The 19,561-nt window shown below is 43.6% G+C and overlaps 1 protein-coding gene across 1 annotated transcript; it reads left to right on the top strand.

The window, feature by feature from the left end:
- Positions 1-236: 236 nt before the first annotated feature.
- Positions 237-12,261, top strand: LOC139457688 (peptidoglycan recognition protein 4-like). Its single transcript, XM_071239043.1, has 10 exons — positions 237-250; positions 580-810; positions 1,784-1,829; positions 4,477-4,643; positions 5,259-5,307; positions 5,929-6,144; positions 6,761-6,900; positions 8,442-8,691; positions 10,199-10,312; positions 11,488-12,261. The coding sequence occupies exons 2-10, from the start codon at positions 580-582 to the stop codon at positions 11,709-11,711; spliced, it is 1,437 nt and encodes a 478-aa protein (XP_071095144.1). The 5' UTR covers positions 237-250; the 3' UTR covers positions 11,712-12,261.
- Positions 12,262-19,561: the final 7,300 nt, after the last annotated feature.

Genomic DNA, 19,561 nt, shown 5'->3' with positions numbered 1-19,561 from the left:
AAACCCAACTCACTCACTACAACACTGACGTACACTGTACACTGTAACAGGCCATCAAAATTACTCTTCCAATAATATTCCAAATAATTACAAATACATTTTTCGTAGAAATAACATGTTTTCAATAACGAAAGCAATAATTTCGGAAAGGCCATAACGAAAGTAATTATTCCAAAGACGCAATACACTGCAACGTCATGCGACGCGGACCCAGTCTTAGTCAGTTCCCAGTCGCCAGCTCCGCGAGAAGGTGAGTTTTGTGCTGTGTGCTGTCAGTGCAGTGTAGGTTATCATTATATATACAATATCCCTCATCATTGATATTGATCATACTGTTTGTTTCCGAAAGAAGGTAGAGTATAAGCTCTAAAGTTTAGCTGTGTCGAAAGGAAGAATGTGTGTTTACATTTGAAAATATACAAAGGCGCAGTTCGGTTACGCTTGAACAGCTCGGTGTCAGATCGCTAGGGGAATCCCCGGTTTATTAATAACTTATGACTTGCCGAGGCCGTGGCGTGTTATCAAACGCTCTCTCGATGTTATTCTCGATTGTTAATATAAATCACACGTTTTTTTCAGATGCTGTTTAAAGTAATTTCCGTTGCCTTGGTAACATCAACCCTTGGGTTTACACCTCCTGCCAGTCGCTGCGCATGCGCATCGGTGGACACTGCGATCGAGAGGAACTACACGGAAACTGCCGATGACAGTTACGGGACATTGAGTTCCCCGAGGTGTCTTCCGTACCGCGGTGCTCAGCGGGCTCTCAATGACGGCCGGATATATGCCCACGTGTCCTACCACGGGATGGTGAGGAGACGTCGACTGAGTCAATAGGAATTGAAACTGATTTCATAAATGAATTTTATTCATCGAATTAAACGAGGGGCTCGTATAGGAATTTCAAAAGCTATGCCGTGGGCCGATCGCGACTTAAAAGGTCGTTTGGGTTGTATGACACCCTGTGGGCTGAGAATGTGCACACATGGGTAGTAGTAGTAGTAGTAGTACTCATGGAAATGAAAAAAAAATACCTGTTTTTCTGGATTTAATAATCGACACAAAGCATTACGTAGATGTAAATACGAAATAACAAAACAACTGGAAAAGTACTAGTCTGGATTTGCTAGTTTTATCTCAGTGCTCAATACAAAATGTACTTTACAGGAGGTAATTTGTAGGCACTTTCAACATTCAAAAATAAAACTAAGTCCAAATTGACATGGCAGAAACAGGCTAAAGGCATTATGCAAATAAGCCTGGAAAAAAAGTTATCAAAACAACAATAAAAATAACAGCTATGTTTATGTACTTAATAATAATGACATGTAGGTTGTTGTTTGAGAAGGGAATATGTTACTTTTACGTTCTGGTGTTTTGACGATGATTCACTATCCCACAATGCCACTCACAAATCACTAACCACTGACAAATCACATGCACGTGGGTTTCAAGCACCTGTTTTCACCTGTCGTCAAGGTGACATAGGTCATGACCATTCACCTTGATCTACTTACACCTGGTTATGCTCAGTTTCACAATAGTCTGTTTTGTTATTATTTTTTACACACTTTTACGTGTAAAAAGAAATAAAAAACCTTTGATACGCTGTATTTGTGCCAAGGCCTAATTAGTACTAATTGAGTTGTTTGAATATTTATATATTTTGTATATTAACTGCATTTATTTAAAATCTGAGATCGAAAAAACTTCCGTGAGTACTTTAGTGTCAAAATCAACAAACTTTAATAATTGTTCCGATGTTGTTAAAAATATTTTGCAGAGTGCCTGGCTATTGACATTTGACATCTACATAAAGAAGTGTAACGGTAAGTAAGGTACATGACTCGCCACCATTTAAAGGGGCACTGATCTAACGCAATTCCCCGGGACTGGTTGTTGCCTTTGTTATTGTTTTTTCCCAGTGAGTACCCGGATGTAGAGCAGAAATCTAGACTAGCTCGCGACCTCTGTTGCGCCATTCGTAAGCGCATTAGTCACTTTTATGGATACCGGTAGTAATAAGAGCGTATGGTTACATTGATCAACAAAATGAAATACAGTTTTCGAGATAATAAGGAAATGTAGGTATCTTTGTGGGTAGCATCGGTAATGGTGACGAAGTTTTGATAAGTCACTTGCTTGGTAATTTTGCAATTTTCGTTTACACTATTTTGACTTGCAACACAAAGTAAATATTTCATCTGAGCATTGCTTTTTTTATAGTGTGTATATTTTTTTACTGTCAAAATGTGTAACATATTTATTAAACGTCTAAATATTCAGTTATTTTACAAAGTGACTGAACAACATTTCCATCTGTATTATTATGATAACGAATTCCAAACATTTTGATGTTTAATGTCATCACCGTGAGACTGAAAATGTAACGTTGAAAAGTACATTTCTATGTTGTTTGGCTTCTAATCCTACAGAATAATCTGTTGTGATGTTTGTAGGCCCTTTTGATCGTCTTAATCAATCTGGACAGATTTTTTAGTCAAAATGACATTTTACATTTTACACATTTTATAAATTGCCTGAGAGAATCACATTTTACAAATTGACGGTAATCTATACACGCTTACAAAGGAAATGACCTGTGAAAACAACGTCTATCGCGCATTGAAGAATTTCCCAACCAAGACGTAGAGAACCAAGAACGAATCGGTTCAAATGAAGGAAAACAAAATGCAAATACCATAATTACAACTTACCAAATTTATGTGTATAAATAGGCAGCTTCCTTGTTCGAGGAATGTATCCGTGAATATCCACACAAAGGAATAATATCCCACTCATCTGCAGCTATACAAAATAACTTATTCGATGTCACGTGTTTCTGTAACTATCAAATATTCTAAAAGATATATATCGTTTCGGGATATTATAACCAGTGTTCGTTTCTCAACTGATCACTTGGATTGTTTCAGGTGTTTCACATAGGTGTCAAGTCTCAAGGGTTGGCTGAGAAAGGCCACGTGACAACTATTTTCATTACGTCCACGGTTCCTAAAAAATCCACTGAGTTTGATAACAATGAGCAACCAATCAACGTATTATCAGTTAACAAAGTATGTTGTTATTACATCGGCACTTCACGCCATGATATGAGTGTATTCCCTTTGTTTTAGTAAACCTAGACATGTAAACACTCACTTTTGACATATCCACTGTGCAAGATAACAGTGATTAATCAATCAACGTATTTTCTGTTAATCCTTTGATGACTAGGAACGATCCGTTGATTTACCAAAGTAAATCAACTGATCATTCATCTCTTGCTGGGCTGCCACGTGCATATTACATAACGCACATTTCACCTCACTTCAAACCTGGATTTAGATTGAATAATTACCCCAGACACAATAAATGCCAAATGAGAACCTTTGTCAGGTAATCTAAGTGGTGCTACCACTAATTGTACCTGTAATAAATTCATTAACTGAGCATCAAGTGAATGACGACAAATACACAAGTGTAGGGTTATACGAGAAAACGTGGATGACAACAAGGGAGTAGTAGTCGTATTATCGACGCAATCCGAAAACCGAAAATGCTTTCACTGCATGGTTACTTTTTTTTAGTATTAAACTATAACCATCTGGGGTATTTCCAAATGACTACTTCCGATGAGCTCCGCCGTTCTTTTTGTCTGTTTGTTTAGGCTGAAGAAATTAATTAACATGCGCCCTTTGTCGAATCTTTATAGATCACATTTAACCAATCAGTGTTTATTCAAAAATGCGTAAAACAAATATTGCCTCCAGCCTCCAAGTGTATTTAGCTGTCCTTGCAGACGGTAGCCCAGTCTCTGGTCACGCTCAGTTGCGTTGCGTATCATCCGGGTACTCACGGGGGAAAAAACAATAACAAAGGCAACAACCAGTCCGAAGAATGGCGTTAGATCAGTGCCCCTTTAAGGCAAAGTAACGCCCCGGTTACGTGAAGGATTTGTATTTGAAGTAAGGATGATCGTTTATTTTGATCATGCATTGCATTCACGCATACGTAACAGTGACTCCCGATGAATTATCGCTTCAAAATCCAAAATAATAAACAAAATAATAAAGACGAGAGTGATAATATCAATAACAATGTATTTCATTGTATCTGATGCCAGTATTGTTAGACCCGTGAAGATGCGGGGTAGAATAGGTCTTCAGCAACCCATGCTTGCCGTAAACGGTGTCTATGCTGGTTGTAAGAGGCGACTAACGGGATCGGGTGGTCAGGCTCGCTGACTAGGTTGACGCATGTCATCGATAACAATTTGGTGGATCGATGCTTATGATGTCAATCACTGGATTGTCTGGTCCAGACTCGATGATTTACAGACCGCCATCATATAGCTGGAATATTGCTGAGAGCGGCGTTATACAACAAACAAAGAAACAAGTATTGTTATGTGTCATGGATTTTTTCAGTTTTTACCCATACGGAAATTTCACATCACACACCTTTCCCCCCATCCAGAGCCTTTTGAGTGCGTATGCGCCAATGCCCAAATCCACATAAGAACTACATACGGAAGCCGAGGTGCGCCAGTAACGACCTTGACCTCTGGTCAATGTGTGACCTTGCAGGGGAAGTCGTTCAACTCCAGCGGCAGGATCTGGGTACAGGTCAAGGTCAACAACAAGGTCAGCGACTGCTTTTCAGTTTCTCTGTATACACGTCTTTACGCCCCCAAGGTGAAGGTCACCGTAAGTGTGTGGCAGTGTGTAGGTTATCCTAATGTGTATAAGTAAGATGTTCATCCCATTTCAGCGATATCGTGACGAAAATATAAGGATCTGTTTTTTTCAAATTACCCTCTTGTATAATGGCACTCTCAGATTATGGAACGAGTAGTGTATCAAGTTATTTTCAATTGAGCTAATACTTCGATGTAAAAATCAATTACTATATAGAATTTCAGCCGTATTCCACTGTCAATAAGTGCTGTTTCTAAATAATGTTTTGCTTGCCATAAAAGGCGACAATGCTTGTCGTAAGAGGCGACTAGCTGGATCGGGTGGTCAGGCTCGCTGACCTGGTTGATGCATGTCATCGATCACAGTTCCGTGGATCGATGCTCATGATATTAATCACTGGATTGTCTGGTCCAGACTCGATTATTTACAGACCGACGTCATATAGTTGGAATATTGCTGAGTGCGGCGTTAAACAACAAACAAACAAACAAACAAACAAATCAAAGCGACCTTAAACCAAACTCACTCACTCACTTGCTTCCATTATCGACTTTATTTCAGACGGGATGGTTGAAGACGGGTAACCTATCCTTTCATAAGAACTGCAGAGGTAAGTCCTAGTTCTAACACCCCGCCAAGAAACTTGCACGTAACATGTAGCTAAACACCGGAGTTAACTCGAAAGGGGATGATTAGTTTTAACCGAAATTATTCACCCCGAAATATATACAGGTCGCCGTGTTCTTGCTAGGCTATTTCAGCATTCAACTTTAAACTGTATTCTCTCATTGTAAGTTTGCCAGACTAGAAAAGGGTGAGGTGAAAGGGGGTTTAACGTCGTGTCCAAGATATTTGCACTTACATAGCGACGGGAATGTGAGTGTACATCTGTGCCGATTTTATAGTGCTAGCTCACTGAGATACCATGCCGCAGTTTAACACAAATACCCCACTCAGACACAGTATACTGACTCCCAGCCGACCAGTCCTTGTTTTTCCCCCTTAATGCCGAGCGCCAGACAGGGTAACAACAAGTACCAACTTTTAACATATTTTAGTATGACGCGGCCGGGGATCGAACCCCGGACCTTCCGCGCTCCGGGCTGACACTCCACCACTAGACCACGGAGGCGGCCCCCAGAAACAACTCTGACTAACCTAATGTTCATCATCAACCAGCGACGAAGATTTTTTTTTCCGAAATATAATACTGTAACACTGTTTCTGCCAGGACACATGACGGATGGTATCTCAAATACACGCATGGCCGGGTGTCCTACAACTGTGCCACGTGCAGCCTGGGAAGCCGGAGCGCCACACCCACCAAGTGCCGGTCAGAACAAACCTCCCCACGACCCCTCCAGTCAGCACGGACCAGAGGCGGGCGACGGTGATAAATGCATGGGTAGAAAACATCGTTACCAGGACGACCACAAGGATGGAGACGGTAGGGAATAACTTGCAGACACATGTATTTTCCTCACAGGTTTGTTTGTGAGTGAGTGAGTTCGGTTTAACGCCGCTTTTGACAGTATTCCAGTTATATCACGGCGTGTCAGCTTAATGCGGGAGGAAAGCCCTGAAACCCACGAGCAAGGGTATGGTGCTGACAAACCTAGAAACATAATCTGGGCGAACCGGGATTCGAACCCACATGGGTTTCTGGCGTGCCCAAGGGACGCAACTCTGCACAGCGAATCGCGGCGCATTAGACGACTGGGCCACCTGTGCCCCCCGGTTTGTGTGTACGACACAGTGAGTGATATTCAAGCTATATCACGGTGAAGTGTGAAGGGCCGAGTTTGCGTTGGGGTTGATGCTACTGGACGATGATAACAAACCAACGATCAATTTTCACCTTTTCTCCAACAATCTTTTAAAGGTAGTGGTGGGGGAAAATCCGTTTCAACGACGTCGCGATCATGAATATTGCACTTCAGTGGTTATTGTGTGTGTGTCGGTTTTATAGAACTAAACCTCCGAGATATCACGACGCAACACACTGCAATAATTTCGAACTCACGGCGTAGAACCACACACACTCTCATTTCTATCATTTGTAGAAACAATTGACAGTTCTTGCGTGAACGCTGGCGTCACTGAGTCACACGGAGAGAGTCGTGTCCCCTTGGCCGCTCTTCAGGAAGGTGCGATGTATGATGGTAGTGACGGAATACTTACACCAGCCCAGCGTGGGAGTCAGGTATGTGTGTGTCTATTGCTTAACTCCACACCCAGAAATATTCCTGCTATTTGACGTCGGCCAGTAAATAGAAGAGTCTGGGTCATATAATTAAGTGATTGGCATCATGACCATCGACCCATGCATGGCGGATACGATGACATCAACCAAGTCTGCGAGTCTCACCACCCGATCAATTTAGTCGCCTCTTACCACATGTTAGGGTATTGTGACTCAAAGAACTGTGGTACTGTGGAGTGAGTGAGTGAGTATGGTTTTAAGCCGCTTTTAGCAATATTCCAGCATTATCACGGCGGGGAACACCAGAAATGGGCTTCACACATTGTACCCATGTCGGGAATCAAACTCGGGTCTTCGGCGTGACGAGCGAAAGCTTTAACCACTATGACGCGGTGTATGACGCGAATTCCGAATGAAAGTATTGTCTCCGTAAAGACAATGAATACAATATTGTCACAGCAATGAATAGTAATAAGGAGGAATACACATTCTCCTTGAGATTCAGTATAAGCAAAGGAGGAGAACAAGTAAAAAAGTAAAGCTTTTGTTTAGACATAAAACAGGATATTACATTAACTTTTAACATGGAGTATTTTACTTATGATAATATTTTTCAAAAATCGAAACCATTTTGTAATCCTCGCTGTACCCTCCTGACAAGTGGTTTTGAGACTGACAAAACATTGGTCCTTGAAAGGTTGTTGAACTGAAAGCATTTTATCAGATAATAATACATGCAAAGGAAATGTCACATGTAATTATATGACTATATGCAAAGCCATTGGTCTGCGGAATATTTCCAACGGCTCTTATGGACTGTGTTTTCTTGTAGAAGTAGTATACACAATTATAACCAAACATTAGCAGCAACCACTGGAAATGGGTTGGTTCGCCAGTCCTTTGGGATGACAAATCGTTTGAACTGATTCGCGTAGATAGGAACTTTGAGGACTCTGTGATCATCACAAGGGCGAATCTTTTAGGTAAAATGTGGCAATGAACGGGAATCATCATTTTGCCTTTGTGTCTATTGATTCCCTCTACTCTGTGCGTTAACTCAAGCCTTTCTGTAGCTTAATGCTTATACAACGCAATTCCAACCAGTGAAGCAATAGCGACAACAATCATTTCAAAGGATTAATAATTTTTTGTTTCAATTTTCTAGTATTATTTATGAGATGCATTTTACCTAAAACTATAGTCCAGGGCCCCGTTCCTCAAAGCCATCTTAGCACTAAGGTGATCGTAAGTCCCATACTTCAACATACGATCATCGTAGTGCTAAGATCGCTTTGAGGAACGGGGCCCTGGTAACAAATACCACCCTATAACATCTTTTGGTATGGTGAGGCCAGGGTTTCAAACCACCGACCTTCCATTCTCTAGTCAGATGCTGTGTTCACTAGACTAAGAGGGCGGTCTCCAGATTGTTAAATGATGAAGCTTCTGATTATTCCATCAATAATGGCTCTGGGGGTAACAAACAGGAAAACAAAAAGAAAGAACATTGTTTTATTTTTTTATTTTTTATTTTTTTTCAGATTGACTTGGTCCAAGATAACTTTCTACCTTTAACAGAGGAGAACATTTCAGGCGTGTTCGTGCCCACGTCCCCCACCATCTTGGCACGTGCTGTGTGGGGGGCCCGGCCGGCTGGCCCTGGAGTGGACAGACTGAAGGAGACCCCCCAGTACGTCATCATTCACCATGGAGCCTCGGCAGGATGCAGCTACAGCCAGGACTGCGTGAGACTGATGCAGTGCTACCAGAACTTCCACGTGGATGGGCGTGGTAGGGAACTTGTAGCAACTAAGGGAGATAAGCCATTGATATGGTGTGCTGGTTCCCGGGGCACATCCACGTGTTACTGATACTAACTGATACTAACTGCCACTGTAATCCAGCGAATCAGTACCTGACCAATCGATGTGGCTCCTTCTTCGCATATGTTTTTTGTATATATGTATTTTTTAATATATATTAATTGACATTGCTGAGATGACTTATAATCATCGAAAGGATTTAGGATTTTGTAAAAAAAATAAAATGTTTAAATAACAGGTTGTAACAGAGAGAGAGAGAGAGAGAGAGAGAGAGAGAGAGAGAGGGGGGAGAGAGACAGAGAGAGAGGGAGACAGAGAGAGAGAGACAGAGAGAGAGACAGAGAGGGAGACACAGAGACAGAGAGAGACACAGAGAGAGAGACGCACAGAGAGAGACACAGAGAGAGACACTGAGAGAGAGAGACAGAGAGAGAGAGACACAGAGAGAGAGACAGAGAGAGAGACACAGACACACAGGGAGAAACACAGTGAGAGACAGAGAGACACAGAGAGACAGAGAGAGACACACAGAGAGAGAGACAGAGAGAGAGAGACAGAGAGAGAGAGAAACAAAGAGAGCGGGAAACACAGAGAGAGAGACAGAGAGAAAGAGACACAGAGAGAGAGAGACACAGAGACACAGAGAGAGACAAAGAGAGAGAGAGAGAGAGAGGGAGGGGTACACGGGAAGACAAAGAGAGAATGGTCCGTCCCTTATGGATTGGTTGGGGTATCAAACTAGGAGCAATGCTACTATTGAAATACGATCATAACTGAACTGAACAGAGAGAGTTTGATATATAGGTTTACCGTTTCATTATTCACTTCCCTTACATTTCACATTCTGACTCGATCTCCACGTCAGATACAATGCAGAGGAACAAATGCCTGTGCATGCCAGAGTTGCTTCCCTTAGGAGTGTCATGTCCTGTGGTCGTGGACTTCAATCCAGGATTCTGCCTCGTTATCATTATTGGTTTGTTATCAACTCGGACGTCGGATTCACCATAGTGTGAACGTCTATGACCAGCATCACTTTGGACCTTCCTCCCATATTACACTGACATGCGACCCGTGAAGATTCCGGGAAAGAATAGGTTTTCAGCAACCCATGCTTGCCGTAAAAGGCGACTATGCTTGGTCCAGATAGCGGAAGGTTGATGGTTCCATCCCTTGACTGTATCGTGCCTATAGATATTAAAAGATGGTTCTTCTATGTCCATCAGTCCTCTAAGGCGCCACAATTCGCTTGGAGTCCCTTGGACATGCCAGAAACCTATGATTGTGGGTCAAATCCTGGTTTGCCCCGATTATGTTTCTAGGTTTGTTAGCATCATATCCATGCTCATGGGTTTCACCGAAGTGGTAAACGTCTGACATTAAGCTGGCACACAATGATATAACGCAAATACTGTTAAAAAAGCGGCGTTAAACCCAACTCACTCACTCTAAGTCCATCACGTCTTGTTTTTTAGGCTGGTCCGACATCGGCTACAACTTCGCTATCGGCGATGACGGCAACGTGTACGAGGGGCGAGGCTGGGGCGCCGTGGGGGCACACACGTATGGCTATAACAGAATATCTGTTGGTGAGTGTTGCCGAGAGAGGTGGTTAAGATAGAGGAAGACATTGACTCAGATTGTAACCATGAAAATAATACATCGGAGTCCAATGAAACGCAATAATTCAAATCACCGAGTCTGACCACCTTCTTCCCATTTATGATTATTGCATTCATAACCGCCCCCGTGAAGATTCCGGGGTAGAATAGATCTTCAGCAACCCATACTTGCCGTAAAAGGCGACTGTGCTTGTCGTAACAGGCGACTAACGGGATCGGGCGGTCAGGCTCGCTGACTTGGTTGCGTGGATCGATGCTCATTATGTCAATCACTGGATTGTCTGGTCCAAACTCGATCATATACAGACCGCCGTCATATAGCTGGAATATTGCTGAGTGTGGCGTTAAACAACAAACAAACAAATATTCATTACCGCCCCCGAGGCCTGGTGGTAGAGACTCCGCCTGCAGAGCGGAATGTCCGGGGTTCAATCCCCGGTCAAGGACTGGTCGGCTCGGAGTCAGTATACTCTGTCCGTATTCATTTTAAACTGTGGCATGGTATCTCAGTGGTGTAGCACTATAAAATCAGCGTTAGTGCGGACTTGTACAAACAGCCACACACACATGCATTCACATCGCTTTATAAGTGCAATAATCGTGAACGCGACCTCACCTACACCACCTAGAGCCTCCGTGGGGACACTAGGTTAATCTAGGTCCCAGGTCTCTAGGTCTCCAGGTCTCTAGGTCTCTAGGTCGTAAAAGATGACTTAGTCGATCCAATAGTCCTAAAGTTGTGGTTGACAATGTGTTGATGTACCAAGATGGCTTGTATCGTTGCTCACGTAATGAAACACTGGATTGTCTGGTCCAGATGCAATTATTTACATGCAATCGTCATATGGACTATTGTTGGAAAGACGTCAAGCGGAATAGTTTGTAACAATGGATGACGTCATCTTTTTTATTATTTGCGACAATATGATACTGTTCATATGATGTCATGTTGCAATGGGCCTCTTCGGAAACAGTGAAACAATTGGAATGAACTAGCCAATCAGCATGAAGCGAAACCGATAATGTTCAGCGAGAATTACTAAAAATAGTTTCAGCTGCATCCCTGCTCTTATGGGTGATATTGAATATTGACGTCAATTCAACATCACTGATTTCATGCAACAGCCTTTATATTTATACAGGAATCGCTTTCATTGGCAACTTCAATGATCGGGAGCCAAGCCAAGCCGCCCTTGACGCACTCTTGACACTGCTTACTCACGGCGTCCGTTACGGCGAACTGACGCCGTCGTACACGTTGCTAGGACGTCGTGACGTAGGGTATCCGACAGAATCCCCCGGAGACAGACTGTATAAGATCATCCGTGGCTGGAAGCACTACAACAACACCGTCATCTACGTCTGAATGACGCCGCGTTGACGTTGGTCTGGTCGTCTGTGGCGCGTGTCTCTTCGACGTGTGAGATACCTTTGATTGCCGTTTCGAATGCCAGAATCGACCCGATAATGTTTGTAGGATTGTCTGGTCCAGAAGTGATTATTTTCAGGCCGCCGTCATATAGTCTCCAGGTGGTTTCTGTAATTTTAGATGTTTTCTGTAGTAATGTTTGTTGTCTGTTTTAGTACATAAAGGGGGCACGGGTGGCCCAGTCGTCTAACGCCGCGATTCGCTGTGCAGAGTTCCGTCCCTTGGGCACGCCAGAAACCTATGATTGTGGGGTCGAATCCCGGTTCGCCCGGATTATGTTTCTAGGTTTGTCAGCACCATACCCGTGCTCGTGGGTTTTACCGAAGTAGTAAACGTCTGAAGCCTTTCCTCCCACATTAAGCTGACACACCGTGATATAACTGGAATACTGTTAAAAGTGGCGTTTAACCCAACTCACTCACTCACTTATTTTCCAGGCCGACCGGGACGCACTACTTTTACAATAACAGTAATTTTGGGATGCAAATGCAAGGGAACTTGACGTTTCCTTCCTTCCTTCCTTCCTTCTTCCTATCTTTTTTGTATTTGATTTAATAAAGAAATAAATGACGGGAGGGAGTTGTTTATTGTACAATAAAACGCAGCCTCGAGTGGTTTATTCTCCCTGCATTCCTTTATTTAGGAGATAAACCTACCGTGTTTTGAAAGTCCCACTGTAGACAAAGTACCTCTTATTTTAATTTGGAACCGAGTGCTTTAGCTTTCAAATGTATAAGTAAGAGGTATCAAATGAACGCTTAATATCAGTCAAAGGCTGTTCTCCAATTGTATGCTTACCAACCTGCCACATAAAGATCCAAATTTCATACTGGATTCACCATTGTTTCCAAGTAACCACTGGCAACAATGGTCACCGGAAGTGTCGAGCCGAAACATACACAGCGGCCTTGAACTTGGGGTCAAATCACTGTAAGCTTGAGTTAGTACAATGTATATCTTCCCAAGGCAATGACGTTAACTGACAATACAAGTCCAGTTTCCACCCTTGCCGAACTAGGCTGGAATTTTTTGTAGCCCGACCGTGGCTATTGCGAGTTATGTCCCTTCTCTGTCCCTCCATTTGACCAATCAGAGTCAACCTCTTACATAACTTGCATCTGCCTCAAACGAAATGGCAGCGCCCAGTCAAGACGATGTGATCGATAAGCAAGATATACCGTGGACACACACACACACACACACACACACACACACACACACTAACACACACACTCACACACACACAGACACACACACTAACACACACACACTAACACACACACACACACTAACACACACACACACACTAACACACACTAACACACACACACTAACACACACACACTAACACACACACTAACACACACACACGCACACACACACACACACACACACCTCTGTGGGATGACTCCACGCCCTGCTTCACATACATCACCATCGAATGACGTTTTCTTGTTTAATACAGTTTAGTCCAGTTATTTCAAGGAGGACTGTATATAATAGAGTCTGATCAAGACACAAAGTCGTTTTTGAGTGAATAGCGTTTACGATGACAAAATATGAGTCACATGACGCACTGAGACGACCAGATCTCCGTTTTTTTTCAGACAGGGGATTTCTTGGGCGTATGTTGACCCGGAAACACCTAGGGCTCACAAGTACGAGAAACAGGGGACATATTTGACGTATGTTGACCCGGGAACACCTTTGGTTTGGAATTACGAGAAACGGGGGACATTTGGGAAGTGTTATTACGAGTAACAGGGGAAGTTTGGACGTATATTGACCCGGTAAGACCTAGGGCTTACAATTACGAGAAACAGGGGACATTTTGCTGTATGTTGACCCGGGAAACACCCAGGCACTTGAGACGTATGTTGACCCAGCAACACCTACGGTGTACATTTACGACATACAGGGAGCATTTGAGACGTATGTTGACCCGGCAACACCTAGGGCGTACAATTACGACATACAGGGAGTATGTTGGACGTATGTTGACCCGGCAACACCTAGGGCGTACAATTACGACATACAGGGAGCATTTGAGACGTATGTTTACCCGGCAACACCTAGGGCGTACAATTACGACATACAGGGAGCATTTGAGACGTATGTTTACCCGGCAACACCTAGGGCGTACAATTATGAGATACAGGGGGCACTTGAGACGTATGTTGACCCGGCAACACCTAGGGCTTACGATTATGAGATACAGGGGGCATTTGAGACGTATGTAGACCCGGCAACACCTAGGGCTTACGATTATGAGATACAGGGGGCATTTGAGACGTATGTAGACCCGGCAACACCTAGGGCTTACAGTTATGAGATACAGGGGGCATTTGAGACGTATGTTGACCCGGCAACACCTAGGGCTTACAGTTATGAGATACAGGGGGCATTTGAGACGTATGTTGACCCGGCAACACCTAGGGCTTACAATTATGAGATACAGGGGGCATTTGAGACGTATGTTGACCCGGCAACACCTAGGGCTTACAGTTATGAGATACAGGGGGCATTTGAGACGTATGTTTACCCGGCAACACCTAGGGCTTACAATTATGAGATACAGTGGGCATTTGAGACGTATGTTGACCCGGCAACACCTAGGGCTTATAATTACGAGATACAGCGGGCATTTGAGACGTATGTTGACCCGGCAACACCTAGGGCTTACGATTACGAGATACAGGGGCCATTTGAGACGTATGTTGACCCGGCAACACCTAGGGCTTACGATTACGAGATACAGGGGCCATTTGAGACGTATGTTGACCCGGCAACACCTAGCGCTTACAATTATGAGATACAGGGGGCATTTGGGACGTATGTTGACCTGGCAACACCTAGGGCTTACAGTTATGAGATACAGGGGGCATTTGAGACGTATGTTGACCCGGCAACACCTAGGGCTTACAGTTATGAGATACAGGGGGCATTTGAGACGTATGTTGACCCGGCAACACCTAGGGCTTACAATTATGAGATACAGGGGGCATTTGAGACGTATGTTGACCCGGCAACACCTAGGGCTTACAGTTATGAGATACAGGGGGCATTTGAGACGTATGTTTACCCGGCAACACCTAGGGCTTACAATTATGAGATACAGTGGGCATTTGAGACGTATGTTGACCCGGCAACACCTAGGGCTTATAATTACGAGATACAGCGGGCATTTGAGACGTATGTTGACCCGGCAACACCTAGGGCTTACGATTACGAGATACAGGGGCCATTTGAGACGTATGTTGACCCGGCAACACCTAGGGCTTACGATTACGAGATACAGGGGCCATTTGAGACGTATGTTGACCCGGCAACACCTAGCGCTTACAATTATGAGATACAGGGGGCATTTGGGACGTATGTTGACCTGGCAACACCTAGGGCTTACAGTTATGAGATACAGGGGGCATTTGGGACGTATGTTGACCCGGCAACACCTAGGGCGTACAATTACGACACACAGGGGGCATTTGAGACGTATTTTGACCCGGCAACACCTTGGGCATACAATTACGACATATAGGTGATTTCAGTGTACAGCTATGCATCATGTATTCCACGCTAAAGTTTGACAGTCACGTGTTTGCCCATGACAGAACGCCAACTCTTTGATGCGTGATTTTGATGGAAGCGACATCATTTTTTTAGTTTTTTGACATTAGTATGCTTTATAATAATAGACAAGTGTAATAAACGTGTGTAGCGCAGTGATTCAACAAAAGTGAGCACACACAGACAGTTCAACAAGCTTGGAGAGGTGGACATTTCCAAATTTGGCACAACAGTGACGAAAATTATGTCCGATGTAATTCCCTGTTTTGACTTGAAGTATATGTTTCTGTGTTGTTTAAGATCAACATTTTATTTACATGTGCGTGTATTTGTGAAGTGTGCCACCCGGGTGGAAGGACACGCTCACTTTTTCGCGAACCCACTCACTATATGAGTGAGTGAGTGTGAGTGAGTAAGTTTGGTTTAACGCCGCTTTTAGCAATATTCCAGCAATATCACGGTGGGGGATACCAGAAATGGGCTTCACACATTGTACCCATGTCGGGAATCGAACCCGGGTCTTCGGCGTGACGAGTGAACGCTTTAACCACTAGGCTACCTGACCGCCCCCACTATATGAAAGTGATTCATAAACACATGCTCATGATATTGTCGAAATTGTATAATGGATATTTCTTATGAATATGTAAAAGGTTCATGGCTTTAAAATGCCAGGTTTAGTTCTACACGGCACGACACTGCCGTGACGGGACATCACTCATAGGAGAATTAATTATCTCATTTAAATCACAATCAAGCACTCTTCGGTAGAATTGAATTTGCCTTCCGACAACGATAGAGATAGAAGTTTTTCTCTTTAAACATTAGCTTCAGTGGTGATGAGGTCGTAAAAGCAGTTGTTTCAATCAAAGGTGGTTATTGTGATTTGAAATATTGTTTTTCCAAATTAACGTTATAATGAATTAATTGACACTTTTTTTTTAAATTAAAGAAGTATTAACGTAGTGATGTTCCATTGCTTTACAATCTCTCTTCACTCGAAAGGCACAAAGAATCTCCAGAGGGCCTTTGTGGATAAGGGTTAGACTGACATTTAGTCCCAGGAATAAAGTTATCTTAATTAAAAACATATATCTACAGCATAAAATGAGTATTACGAGTAACAGGGGAAGTTTGGACGTATATTGACCCGGTAAGACCTAGGGCTTACAATTACGAGAAACGGGGGACATTTGGGAAGTGTTATTACGAGTAACAGGGGAAGTTTGGACGTATATTGACCCGGTAAGACCTAGGGCTTACAATTACGAGAAACGGGGGACATTTGGGAAGTGTTATTACGAGTAACAGGGGAAGTTTGGACGTATATTGACCCGGTAAGACCTAGGGCTTACAATTACGAGAAACGGGGGACATTTGGGAAGTGTTATTACGAGTAACAGGGGAAGTTTGGACGTATATTGACCCGGTAAGACCTAGGGCTTACAATTACGAGAAACGGGGGACATTTGGGAAGTGTTATTACGAGTAACAGGGGAAGTTTGGACGTATATTGACCCGGTAAGACCTAGGGCTTACAATTACGAGAAACGGGGGACATTTGGGAAGTGTTATTACGAGTAACAGGGGAAGTTTGGACGTATATTGACCCGGTAAGACCTAGGGCTTACAATTACGAGAAACAGGGGACATTTTGCTGTATGTTGACCCGGGAAACACCCAGGCACTTGAGACGTATGTTGACCCAGCAACACCTACGGTGTACATTTACGACATACAGGGAGCATTTGAGACGTATGTTGACCCGGCAACACCTAGGGCGTACAATTACGACATACAGGGAGTATGTTGGACGTATGTTGACCCGGCAACACCTAGGGCGTACAATTACGACATACAGGGAGCATTTGAGACGTATGTTTACCCGGCAACACCTAGGGCGTACAATTACGACATACAGGGAGCATTTGAGACGTATGTTTACCCGGCAACACCTTTGGTTTGGAATTACGAGAAACGGGGGACATTTGGGAAGTGTTATTACGAGTAACAGGGGAAGTTTGGACGTATATTGACCCGGTAAGACCTAGGGCTTACAATTACGAGAAACAGGGGACATTTTGCTGTATGTTGACCCGGGAAACACCCAGGCATTTGAGACGTATGTTGACCCAGCAACACCTACGGCGTACATTTACGACATACAGGGAGCATTTGAGACGTATGTTGACCCGGCAACACCTAGGGCGTACAATTACGACATACAGGGAGTATGTTGGACGTATGTTGACCCGACAACACCTAGGGCGTACAATTACGACATACAGGGAGCATTTGAGACGTATGTTTACCCGGCAACACCTAGGGCGTACAATTACGACATACAGGGAGCATTTGAGACGTATGTTTACCCGGCAACACCTAGGGCGTACAATTATGAGATACAGGGGGCACTTGAGACGTATGTTGACCCGGCAACACCTAGGGCTTACGATTATGAGATACAGGGGGCATTTGAGACGTATGTAGACCCGGCAACACCTAGGGCTTACGATTATGAGATACAGGGGGCATTTGAGACGTATGTAGACCCGGCAACACCTAGGGCTTACAGTTATGAGATACAGGGGGCATTTGAGACGTATGTTGACCCGGCAACACCTAGGGCTTACAGTTATGAGATACAGGGGGCATTTGAGACGTATGTTGACCCGGCAACACCTAGGGCTTACAATTATGAGATACAGGGGGCATTTGAGACGTATGTTGACCCGGCAACACCTAGGGCTTACAGTTATGAGATACAGGGGGCATTTGAGACGTATGTTTACCCGGCAACACCTAGGGCTTACAATTATGAGATACAGTGGGCATTTGAGACGTATGTTGACCCGGCAACACCTAGGGCTTATAATTACGAGATACAGCGGGCATTTGAGACGTATGTTGACCCGGCAACACCTAGGGCTTACGATTACGAGATACAGGGGCCATTTGAGACGTATGTTGACCCGGCAACACCTAGGGCTTACGATTACGAGATACAGGGGCCATTTGAGACGTATGTTGACCCGGCAACACCTAGCGCTTACAATTATGAGATACAGGGGGCATTTGGGACGTATGTTGACCTGGCAACACCTAGGGCTTACAGTTATGAGATACAGGGGGCATTTGGGACGTATGTTGACCCGGCAACACCTAGGGCGTACAATTACGACACACAGGGGGCATTTGAGACGTATTTTGACCCGGCAACACCTTGGGCATACAATTACGACATATAGGTGATTTCAGTGTACAGCTATGCATCATGTATTCCACGCTAAAGTTTGACAGTCACGTGTTTGCCCATGACAGAACGCCAACTCTTTGATGCGTGATTTTGATGGAAGCGACATCATTTTTTTAGTTTTTTGACATTAGTATGCTTTATAATAATAGACAAGTGTAATAAACGTGTGTAGCGCAGTGATTCAACAAAAGTGAGCACACAAACAGACAGTTCAACAAGCTTGGAGAGGTGGACATTTCCAAATTTGGCACAACAGTGACGAAAATTATGTCCGATGTAATTCCCTGTTTTGACTTGAAGTATATGTTTCTGTGTTGTTTAAGATCAACATTTTATTTACATGTGCGTGTATTTGTGAAGTGTGCCACCCGGGTGGAAGGACACGCTCACTTTTTCGCGAACCCACTCACTATATGAGTGAGTGAGTGTGAGTGAGTAAGTTTGGTTTAACGCCGCTTTTAGCAATATTCCAGCAATATCACGGTGGGGGATACCAGAAATGGGCTTCACACATTGTACCCATGTCGGGAATCGAACCCGGGTCTTCGGCGTGACGAGTGAACGCTTTAACCACTAGGCTACCTGACCGCCCCCACTATATGAAAGTGATTCATAAACACATGCTCATGATATTGTCGAAATTGTATAATGGATATTTCTTATGAATATGTAAAAGGTTCATGGCTTTAAAATGCCAGGTTTAGTTCTACACGGCACGACACTGCCGTGACGGGACATCACTCATAGGAGAATTAATTATCTCATTTAAATCACAATCAAGCACTCTTCGGTAGAATTGAATTTGCCTTCCGACAACGATAGAGATAGAAGTTTTTCTCTTTAAACATTAGCTTCAGTGGTGATGAGGTCGTAAAAGCAGTTGTTTCAATCAAAGGTGGTTATTGTGATTTGAAATATTGTTTTTCCAAATTAACGTTATAATGAATTAATTGACACTTTTTTT

This window comes from Haliotis cracherodii, unplaced genomic scaffold (genome assembly GCF_022045235.1).
Source record: "Haliotis cracherodii isolate W230 unplaced genomic scaffold, xgHalCrac1.p SCAF_12, whole genome shotgun sequence".
Classification (NCBI taxonomy): Eukaryota; Metazoa; Mollusca; class Gastropoda; order Lepetellida; family Haliotidae; genus Haliotis; species Haliotis cracherodii.
This window is presented reverse-complemented; position numbering and strand designations above follow the sequence as displayed.

Excerpts from the sequence above, each read along its gene's own strand:
- LOC139457688 (XM_071239043.1), top strand. The coding sequence starts at position 580 with ATGCTGTTTAAAGTAATTTCCGTTGCCTTGGTAACATCAACCCTTGGG. Across the intron at positions 6,901-8,441 it reads CAGCCCAGCGTGGGAGTCAG|ATTGACTTGGTCCAAGATAA; the intron begins GTATGTGTGTGT and ends ATTTTTTTTCAG. Across the intron at positions 8,692-10,198 it reads CTTCCACGTGGATGGGCGTG|GCTGGTCCGACATCGGCTAC; the intron begins GTAGGGAACTTG and ends CTTGTTTTTTAG.